We start from the raw sequence: 11,573 nt of genomic DNA on the forward strand, positions 1-11,573 counted from the left end.
CTTCAAGAAACAAGAAGAGGGGCGATGATGCGCAGACAGTTTAGACTGTAAATGCTGCTGCCGGGCTGTCATTGTACATGTCATGAAGAAAACAAAAGGTGTGTCAAGAAAAATGTCAACTACATTGTCACAAAACTAATAAATAAATTGTCAGTGTACTGTGGTGTTTCAATTGGGTTTCTCTCGCATCACCTGGTTGTAGGTTTGCACAGCCAGCTCCCTCCCTTCCATCTGCAACAGAGTTTTTAATCAGTCTGGAGCCAATCGAGGCCGCGCGGGACTGGCGGCGCGCGCAGGGTTGCGGGGGGGGAAACAACATCAAACCGCGCCATTGTGCGCACGTGAATCTGCCTCAGAAGAATCAGTTTAATTAAAAATAGACTCCGCATACAAAGCTGTATGTGCATCCATCTGTGTCGCACTCTGGGGAAGCTACCTTACGAGCCATTTGAACTCATGTCCCAGAATCGATTTCCCGTAATGTGCCGAGTTAGAAACTGCGCTCACTTCGCAGGAAAATGACTCACGGGTGTCAGCACTGATGGCCTGACGTTCACTAACAATGAAACAGCTGCGCGAAACCTTTCTGAATCACAGTCCAGATGCAGCCTGGGCTCTGTCTTTGAGTTTTGGCCAAGGCGTATTTATTTGAAATGTTGAATCTCGCAGGAGTGAGAAGTGAGCGCTGCTCTGAGGTGGACGGGACTGAACATCCAGGTTTGATCAAATGTGAGCGAGGTGCGTGTGTTGTATGTTTGTGTATGGGTGCTTGTTTGTAAGCATAAATATGTATATGCTATGTACTACAGGCGAATAATAAATAGACATTGCAACAGAATATAACTGCCAGTGGGTGTGATTTATTTCCTGTGTGCCTTTACATTGTTATATAGAATATGCTATAAATATGGTATCAAATTAATTAAACATAATGTATCAACTAACAAATGTGTGTTAAGCAGCGTTTGGTTAATGCTAGTTAGCCTGAAGGCGAAAGCTTTTTTAGGGACCATCAATAAATTGCTGACTGACTGACCTGCATGCTGACTCGTCCATATTTGCTAAAGTTTTGATAAAAAAAAAAGTCCTAAATTGGTCTCAATTCCTGTATTTTACAAAAAAAATAATGGCAGTGTTTTTATACCTTGCACCTCATGTGACACAGTCGTTGCCCTAAGAGGACACACTTCTTCAAATTGGATTTTAGTGCTACTTCTATTTTCTAAAAATATAAAATGCATGATTTGTGTTCATTAGCTTACATACAATGTGACCCAGTGACTCAAAAATCAATATCTGAAGTACTGTAGAGGGGTGTTTTCTGTTTTTCCTTCAGCGGGTCACATTACCTGAAAGATAGTGAAGAAAATCTTAATTCTGATAGTGTCCATATTCCCATATCAGTGATTTTTTTATTTATAAATTCTACTGAATTGTTCTCATGTTGTACACTTATTTTGATTGCTAATGTGTAATTCATGTATTTCACATAAATATCTTGCAGAAAATGGTGGAGGTTTTTAAAATAGCTCCCGTGTAATGTGACCCAGTGACTTCAATTAATAAAAAAACATATCAAATCTCTGGCCTAGCAGGACACACCTCTTCCCAATGGATTTTAGGGCTCAGCGACTGGTTGCTCTATCTAAACCTAGATCTGTTTTATTGACAAAGAGTATCCAGAAAGAAAAACCTTTTTCTGCAACCTATATAACCACATATACTCCTCAGGTCCACATTTTTAAGAACACTATTCTCAGATATTGGCATTTTCTGACCTCAGACCCAGCCCTCATTCAACATTTCAAAGATCCACTGCTTTTTGTTTACAAAAGAGGACCCAACTTACAAAATAAATTGGTGAGAGCCAGTATATTACCAAGCCCCAGACAGACCCTCCTGGCCCCCCTCAAACAAGGAAATGACCCTTGTGGTAACTGTGCTCAGTGCCACAATACATGGAAAACGAACACCTTTACACACCCCAGGACAGGGAAATATTTTCCAGTAAGAGGAGTTATCACATGCAATACTACAAATCTTGTATATATGCTGAAATGCACCTGTGCGTGATAAAATCTATATTGGTAAAACTATTCGCCCTCTGAAACAAAGGATTAGTGAACACAAAAGCTCAATAAGACGAAGTTATATTAATTACCTGTTGCCTGTCATTTTAATAACCACTCCCATCCTATCTCCTCCCTCAGGTTCCAGTGAATAGAACAGGTTACTCTTCAGAGAGGGGGTGATGTTGACAGGCGACTATGTCAGAGAGAGCTGTATTGGATTCACACCCTAGAAACTTTGCAACCACTGGGTCTCAATGAGGATTTTGAAATGAGTTTTGTACTTTAATTCAATCACAATGGACTTTAGGCTACACTATGCTCTATGATGGTCATTACCTGATATTTGCATAAAAATTGTCACTTCTTTCTATTGTGTTGTTATAATTTACCCTTGTAAATTATTTTGAGGTACTGATGTATTGATATATTGATGAAATGATGTATTTATGTTTCTTGGTTTCAGTAGACCCTGTGTCTAAGGCTGTATCTGATGTAGGACTACAAGTCTCTAAGATGGGCTACAATCCCCATGATATCCTTGTAGCCTCAGCCATGTCAACACAGGTGTCTGGCATTATGTAATCAAGTGAAGGGGTGGCCAGAATCCTTTATCTACAGCCACATTCACTCAGTGTGCATGCCTAAAGAAGGTCGCAGACCGAAAGCTTGCAGAAATAAATTGATGATTGTACAGAGTTGTGAGTGTGCGGTTGCTGTTTTTTGTTTTGAGGTGAGTCCTGTGTGGCCAAGAGTCACTTTCACTTTCACGAATACATGCGAGTGTTAGTATTCAAGTATTGGGGGGAAAAACATCGGTATTGTATTTGCATATATATTGATGGTCCCTAAGCAAACATGAAGCGGTTGAGCGTTGGCAGGGAGCAGTGTTAACCGTCCTCCTGCAGCCTGCGCCTGGTGACACTGAGGAAGAAGGCGCAGCTGGATCCGGAGCCCGTCTATCCAGTTTAGAGCTGACTTCACCCCGGTGCTTTACACGGCAAAGGGCCGCCGTAGCCGAAATATTTGGCGATCAAAATGGCTGAAATGGTTCAATATTTAAACGTAGGACTAAAAAATTAGAGTGCCCCTCGATCTAAACCCGTTCCAAAGATCATAACATTTGGCATTTTACGCACAATAAACTTCGGTGAGGATTCCATGACTCTTCGGCTTTAAGGACACCGCGACCAGCAGGCTGCAAAGAGGAAACTCCATACTGACACTCAGCGAGATAAAAGTCCCCTGGATCAAGTCCTGCGTCTTCTTCCACTGTGCTGCCGTCGCCATGACATGCGCGCGCGCACACACACACACACACAGTGGTACCGAAGTGCAGAAAAAAGGAAGTTGTGCAGAGGCTCACAGTTGTCAATTGACCTTGTGACACAAACACAGATAAAAATGTGAGCAAGCAGGAATTTCAGTTGCTGCCTTTGATTATGGAGCATTTGCCACATTGTCTATAATAGCCCCGGTGCTTTGACAACATTACATGACACTTACTCAGTTTTTACATCCACATCAATCAAGAAGCAGAGGAAGAAAGAGAGAGGAGAGCGAGGGCGGTTTCACCGTTTTTCCTTCTCACATTTTTTCTGTGGGGTTGACCAGAATAATAGAGACAGCTCTCAATAAAATGCAGCATCCTCACACAGCGTCAGTGCTCCTTTGACACAGCGCCATAACCTGAACACACATGTCCATCTTATCCACTCTGCAGCTGTACAGCTCAGTAGATATTAGGCATTATTTTTCAGTCGCTCTTACTTCGTGGTTGCATCTTTTGCCTCGTTGCAGACCAGTGGGACAATTTCACAATTCAGTCTTTCAGAACTTTTCATAAGCTGATTCATTTGATTCTGACTTCAAGTGCGATTGAAACATAACAGTAGTGAAACTTCCTAAACATCTCAACCAAAACCTGCTATGACCTTTTGTGCACTGGTCGCAAACAACAATCCCAAACACTAGTATAACCAAACTTTACTGTGAGCTGCATGTTAATCGATATATTTGTACTGTACTATACATGTTTTTACTTGCAACCATGTGCTGGTCTCCCCTTTCTCTCAGCACAGCAAATATGCATTCATGTACGAATATCACACACTGTTTCTCACTGCGTCTGATTTATTGAGCCATTTCAGAAACATGGCATTTCAGAAAATTTAGGCTAAACTGTTAAATCAGTGAAAGGCATGAGCAGAAAGGCAGAAGTATAAGAGGGTTTCGTCTTCATCCTCCTCCTCTTCTAGTCTGTGTGTGAGAGAGAGAGAGAAAGAGAAACGAATGGGTTTATGTCACAAATCTACCCGGATGCAAGCGCAAACACTAAAAATGCCATTACAAATGCAATTATATATGCACACAAGAAATAATCATGACCGTAGTGTGTATGTTTTACCACGGCACACATGGCCTGATAAGATTTTTAATCATATGCTGGAGACGGCATGGGTTGTACTGCTATAGCCTCCAATTTTGCGTTTTGTGTCTAAATGCTCTAGTTTCTATATTATTAGTACTTCATACACATTCAATGATTTATTCTCTCTAAGTTTCTCTATTTATCCGTGCTTATTCTGTCCTTGTGCCGCTGCGACAACCGAATTCCCGCTCTGTGGAATCATTAAGGGATTATTTTATTGTGTCTCAATAAGGCACATAAAATCCGACCCATGCTATAAAAAGAGAGGACAGAGAGAGTCTTTTGTGCTGATTTTTAATTTCTGGTACAGGTTTGACTCGTTTGACACACAGACTTGCTTGTTGTCACAGGTCTGGCCGTGGATCGGCCTCTTCCTCACACTGTCCAGCCAATCCAGACTCTGTACAGCTGAACCGTCGTCAAATTACTCCCGGATTGAGGCCCATATATGGTGGACTCCGCCTTCTTCTTTTCCTTTTTTTCGTGCTAATTGAAAAAAGACAGAAAATAACCTGCCCGCCCCCTCCTCAGCCTTGCGCACAGGCCTGCCTGCACGCAAGGCCCGCTGAATTACATTAAACATGGCTTTTTAGACGTTACTGTTTCAAACAAGAGACACGGAAACACTCTCGGGCACTTCGGTGACACCTGCGCACAGCTGGGAGGGTTTCTACTGGTTGCATAGGAGAGCATTGAGATGGGACATTATACCGCTTTGCGCTTTATTTTTCTTATTTTTCAAACAAGAACATTAAAATAATTCAAATCCTGATAAAAATGTCGAGGACTTTGCGAAAAAGTTTGAGAAAAATAGCTGGAAATGAAATTGCGGCCTATAGCGAGCTCAGTAGCGACTGTCCACACTCCAAACGGTCCTAACTTAACTCACTTTATCGATGCGCAGTGCACCAACGATGCAATACTAATAATGATAATAATAATGATAATAATAATAACAGCCAATAACAGCGCGCTGTGTGCTGGTGCAGTTAAATCGTTTGAGCCAGGCGCGCAGTGCGCACACGCGCGCTCGGGGAGAGGAGTGTGGATCACAGACAGCACTGACAGAAATATTATTCTCGGCATGCCTGAGTCTTGTGTTTTTCAAAGCATGTAATTTGGGCAGGCATAGCTGGCAGAAATAAATGAGGTTTTACTTCAGAAATGTGGCACATCAGGTCAGCTGAGCTGTGCTGCAGCTACGATGTGAGGCCTACAGCAGTTCAGTTTCTGACGGCGAAACAACCCCATCGAAACAACCAGTACCGCAGTGTGTGGGCGCACCACGGCTGGGCTAACCCCACATTTAGCTTTTATTCATGAATTAGCACCATAAAAGGATTTAGCTAGTCAGAACATTAATGCATTAACATGTGTCAAATACTACTAGATTTAAACGGAGAAGTTAAATTATTGTTTCACTGAAATTATTTTTGGACGAGTTACAACGTTAATTTAGATTTTTTTTAATCAGATTGTAGCTATATGTTTGTGCATATGATATGTATCTATATCTATGTATGATTAACACCATGTTGAACTGTTTGCATGCTCACTCACTGCAGAGCAGTAAAAATAAAATAAAAACTCTCTGGGTAACTTCAATAAACCATGTGATGTAGCAGCACCTCAGGAAAGGACACATGTGAATGAGCCTTATTCACAACCACAGGACTGAAGTGCCCCCAAAGCCTAAACCTTTAACCAGGTTGAACCTCATGTGGATTCGTCCCTGTGTGCTCCCTATAAAAAATGCCACACGCGCGCACGCACGCACGCACGCACGCACACACACACACACACACACAGAACAGAAAGGCTCAGAGTAGGTCGTGAGGCAGCATCAGGAAGCTGACTTTCACTTTCGCTGCTGGCGAGTCGAGGCAAACGCTTGATATGCAGTTTGCACATCAGGCTCTGCTATCAGGCCTCGTCGCGTTTGTCACTGTTTTCTCACAAGCGTCGGGGATCGGACCGCTCACCCACATCAGACGAAAATCCCAACATGAAAGCATCACCATGGACACACTGTCCAATCGGCTGCAGCTAAATGTTTATGACACCACGACCACAGGGGCTGTCAACAAGCTGGATGTGTAATTATATGACATCTGAGTTCAAAGTCAGACTGAAAAGGAGGAGGGCAACGTAGGGTAATATATTCTACAAAAAGCTCACTAAGATAAAACAAAACAAAACAAACTCATGTATATTTAGCTTTTCTAACAAAATCTTTAGCTTGCTGGAGCATGATGCACATTTAATGAACCAGTCGTCATACAGAAATTGTGACCATCAGCAAAACAGTGCTCACTATCATGGGTGTGCAGGCACAAAACAGCCCTCATGACACAGGACCGTCCATCCCACTCCACAACTTTTCTCATCAGGGTGGCACCATAAAATCCCTCTATTCAAAACAAACATTCATACCAACTGCCATTAACATTATAAACAAGCTCAGTAAGAACTAGTATTCTAACCTGTGCATATACTTGCACTTTTACATCTATGTACAGTATAAATACATATACAGTATGTGATGACATTTACATCTGCATTTGTACATTTTACTACTACTACTACTATTATATATATATATATATATATATATATATATATATATATATATAAAAAATCCCTCTTTCTAACTGTGTGTTGAACAACTACTGCAACAAAAACAATATCCCTGAGAAGATCAATAAAGTTTTTCTGAATCTCGGTGATGGCGCAATAAAGTTTTCCTGGTCCGTTTAACGCCTTCTATTTGCGCAAATATCTGCTGCCGCTTCAGGCTGAGAAGCATACAGGCCTAACACGGTTTACCATGGCGTTAAATTCAGAAGCCGCTGTTCTCTATCATGCACCGACTTAGACCTATTTTCTTCATTAGACTACTGATTTAGTTACGTGTTGCCATGAACGCGGAGTAAGAAAAAAATCCCAAAGGAATTTCGGCCAATAGCGTATTCGCTTTTCTCCTCTATGAAATATGAACTCTACGGGCCTTCCATCCTTCCTATACTGGGTTATAAACCCCACCTCACAGACCAGTTGTTTTCACAGTTTTATCTTTTTATTATTATTTTTTTTATTGGTTTAGAACAGAAAAATTCTACATTTATAAAAATGTTCACAAAAATATCCGTTACTTCATACTTAAAAGCTCAGGCAGTATATCGCCAACTGCTGCACAGAAATGTAGATCTTTTTAAAGCTAAAATGTGACTAAAAATCTTTCTTTAATGGTAGAGTGAGACTTAAATTTGCGCGCATGAAGCGTAACAAGTCTTAAAAAGTGGACCACTCACGTGAGCTCAAATACTCGTCCATGTACTCGACGATGGCCCTCCTCCCGTGCTGGAGCGCGAGCTGCCCGGCGGTCAGTCCCTGACCGTTGGGTCTTTCGGGGTTCGCCGTGAGTCCGATCAGCAGCTGGATAACCTGCAGATGGCCCTCCCTGGCGGCCAGGTGCAGCGGCAGGTTACCATGGTCATCCACGAGGTTCGGGTCTGCCCCGCGGTCCACTAGCGCGCGCACAGTATCAGCGAAGCCCTCGCGCGCGGCGTCGTGAGTCACGGTGAGGCCGCACACCGGGTCGCGTAAGTTCGGGTGTGCACCCGCCTCGAGAAGTGCCTCAACCACGGCGGGGTTCCCCAGCTTCACCACCTGAGCAAAGATAGATGGAGGATGACAACAAACAGATGAGTGGGATGCTGAACGACGGAATGACTAAGCACATATGTGGAGGAATTTGGCTATGACAGCTAGCTGAAGCATACAGCCTGACCCATATTAGACTAATAGCCTTTAAGGCTGTTATACATCACTGCACTACTGACAATTAACGTTAACAGACTAGTTCTCTAGTAATAACGGCCATTTAACAATGTGGCTCATATGAACAAGGAGGAGGAGTGATGGAGCTGCCTCAACATTTAATACAAAGTTAGAGCTGCATATGAAATGTGATTTGATTTATTATTAAGATTAGGAGACTAAAACGATTCTGCAGTGACAGCTGTAATTGTAATAACAATAACATTAGTATTACTATCATTGACTTTTGCCTGAATATTATCTGTACAAACTGTATTAAAAACAATCTAGACCTGTATAGCCTAAATGCCAGCAGGTTGGGTCATGTAGTGTAACTAAGAGAAGCTCCCATTTCCTCATCACCACCATTTTGCAGCTCTCACTCTCCAGCTACCCTCAAACTACATTTTCATTTGTTCCCTGGCTTCCCTTTCTTACAATAATACTAAATGTGCTTGTTCTTTTGTATATCTCAGTAACTTCTTTCTCAGGAACAAAAGGTGCAAAATATATGCTGGAATGACATTAAACTGTGAAACATAGTGATAAAATAACATCTTATTGTTCTATTACAAACACACACACACACACACACACACACACACACACACACACACACACACACACACACTTATGATAATCTGACATGAAATGATTAACAGCAAAACTATACATTTCAGAATGATTCTGGTTAGCTGTGTAGCTATTTTGACTCAACATTTACAGCAGACATGCTAACAAGTCCAAATTCCTCTCTCCTATCTGTCCACACATTCACACACAGATTCATCTGAAAATTATTTATATCTATTTAGACAATTTCGGTTGATATTCATATCGAATGTCAAATAGGCTTTGTTCATCGTTTTAATGAAAAAAATCGACTGGCTTTTTGAGGAGTGAATAGGATGAGGCCTTCTCTGCAGCAGCACAATAAGATAAGGAAGTCAAGCATGTGACACACCACACTACAGTTTGAACAAATTCACCATGAATAAATATCCTTTTCCACTTTCACTTTAACACAAACTAATTTAAAAGTGATTTGTACCAACCTGCAGTGCAGTTCTGTTGTATTCATTAAATCCATTAACATCTGCTCCATTTTGCAGCAAAAACAACACTTCAGGTAGGTTTCCACTGGCAGAGGCATTGCAGAGCTGGTCAGCTACTGACCTGTCAGCCATTCTTGCAAAAGAAAGAGATAGAATCCAAGGTGTTTGACGAAAGTGGAATTTTTTTTACAATCCAGGAGGCGGTGACCAAGGCATATCTGCAAAGCACACCATCCTACTCTGACATCACACATGGGTTTGACCAAGGAGACTCACCAAAGATGGTTTGAAAAACAACAGTGTAACATAAGAAGAGCCATATCTTACTGGAACAGTTTGCTGTGTTTTATTTCTCTAGAATTTACAACTAAACTTTTTAAGGAAGGAAACATGCCTGCAAAACAAGTAAGTAAAATAGACTTCCTTTGATTTTCTCTGGCTATATGGATGTTTAGAATAAAACTAAAAAGGTTGTTGTTGTTTTATTTTACCTGTTATAATCAATTTGAATTGTTCTCATGTTTCATTTCATACATATATATGTATATGTTTGTGTGTGTGTGTGTATATATACATACAGGTATACACTCCTTGATATCTTATAACCTATAACTTTTGCTCGAATTAATGCTCACAGACTAACAACGACTCATGACGGTAATTAAGCTTTACTTTGACTGTACTTTGACCAAGCTCCAAGAAAGTGCAAATGTGCATTTTACATAACGACAGGGGATTTATGATACTTTACACTGTCATGGCTTATATTCAAATTTATGGCATAAATACTTCAGTGCTCAGTCAGTACCCAGACTGGCAATAAATCCCTATTAATCTGTATAATTTTATCTCCAAATTCAAATAGATTATTAATTTTATTATTATTACTTCTTTGCTATTACTTTAAATATTTTCAACCTGAGCCTATAATGTTATACAGTTCAGCTGCAAAGCATATTCTACCTCTGAGTCAGCTGGCATTTTTATTGTATCTTGGCATTGTAGAGCATAATTATATGGGAACAATGCATAAACAGTAATTAGCCTGCTTCTTCCACTTTCTGTTAGTGCGCTATAGCCCCTGATTGTTTTGTGATGATCAGAAAAAGATCTCGGGTAGATGCCGAATTTCATCGAGTGCACTACCTATGGTAACTTTTTTTGTTTCTTCTTTTCTTAGATGATTGTACATACATGCTTAGATGTACGTACCTTTAGCTTAAACGTTTTGTAAACACAGGATACAACCTAGGCTACCTGCAGCTATAACATAAGAAATCGAAGCTTAAATTTGTAGGACTGATAGCCGAGAATATAAAAATAACTTACTTTAAATGTGACTAAAACCATAACACAAGCCTTCCTCCGTGTAACTGGTCACTGGGTGCCATCCCACAGATTCGAGTGCTGAAAAAGCAGCACACACACACACACACACACACATACAAAAACAACAACAACGCAAAACGTAAGACATGAAATGGCTACATCTGCGCATTTTATCAAAAGATGTGATGTCATTCACAGTCACTTCCCGCTCATTTTGCTATAATGTAAAAAGTGCGTCTCTAATCCAGTTTTGAAGTCAGCGTGCGGAGGCTGAGCGACGCAGAGAGGAGAGCCGATCCCCCCGAACAACGCACAGCCATGGCGAGAGTCAATAAACGTACCGATCATCGTCAAAGAGCCCGTGCCACAGCGCTGCCCAGTTGAATCTCTTTCAAACGTTGGCACAAATAAATGTGACTGAATGTCCAAACGCAGCGGAGCTCCCGGTGAAATATACTCTCTGGCATCACATAGTGTGGTTCGGCTGAAACGTAGATTGAGCTGTCGGAGGCAAGATGTTCTTCCCTAAAGTGTATCGGAGGAAATCATATTTGAAATTCTAACCAAAAGATGCCGAGATGGTGTGATTGGACAGACTGAGTGATAGGCGGGACACTGTGGAGTTTTTGGAAGACAAACCGTGATGCTGTAACACCGCAGCGGTAAGTAAAGTGCCCATGTTCACCCCTGCAATGTAGAGATTTTATTCCAGAGAAAGACAGTCGCATGGTTATTATATTGATGCAATACCGGCGCCATATTTCATCTTTTTTTATAATATCCAATGAGAGCGCAAGAGAGGTTTTCTATGGTGCCACCGTTAATATCGTTCACTTCCCTTTTAATCATGATCATGCCGCCCTCTAGTGA

At 41.2% G+C, this 11,573-nt stretch overlaps 1 protein-coding gene across 2 annotated transcripts; it reads right to left on the reverse strand.

Annotated features, from left to right (window-relative positions):
* Positions 1 to 786: 786 nt before the first annotated feature.
* On the reverse strand, positions 787 to 11,218 carry cdkn2c (cyclin-dependent kinase inhibitor 2C (p18, inhibits CDK4)). Of its 2 annotated transcripts, XM_041935101.1 has the most exons (5): positions 11,045 to 11,218; positions 10,704 to 10,781; positions 9,375 to 9,507; positions 7,812 to 8,169; positions 787 to 4,328 (listed from the first exon to the last, which is right to left on the reverse strand). In XM_041935101.1, exons 3-5 carry the CDS (start codon positions 9,504 to 9,506, stop codon positions 4,324 to 4,326), a joined length of 495 nt encoding a protein of 164 aa, XP_041791035.1. In that variant the 5' UTR covers position 9,507; positions 10,704 to 10,781; positions 11,045 to 11,218; the 3' UTR covers positions 787 to 4,323. The 2 variants fall into 2 exon arrangements, with proteins under 2 accessions (XP_041791035.1, XP_041791036.1); XM_041935102.1 differs by lacking the exon at positions 10,704 to 10,781.
* Positions 11,219 to 11,573: the final 355 nt, after the last annotated feature.

This window comes from Chelmon rostratus, chromosome 4 (assembly GCF_017976325.1).
Source record: "Chelmon rostratus isolate fCheRos1 chromosome 4, fCheRos1.pri, whole genome shotgun sequence".
NCBI classification, from domain to species: Eukaryota; Metazoa; Chordata; class Actinopteri; order Chaetodontiformes; family Chaetodontidae; genus Chelmon; species Chelmon rostratus.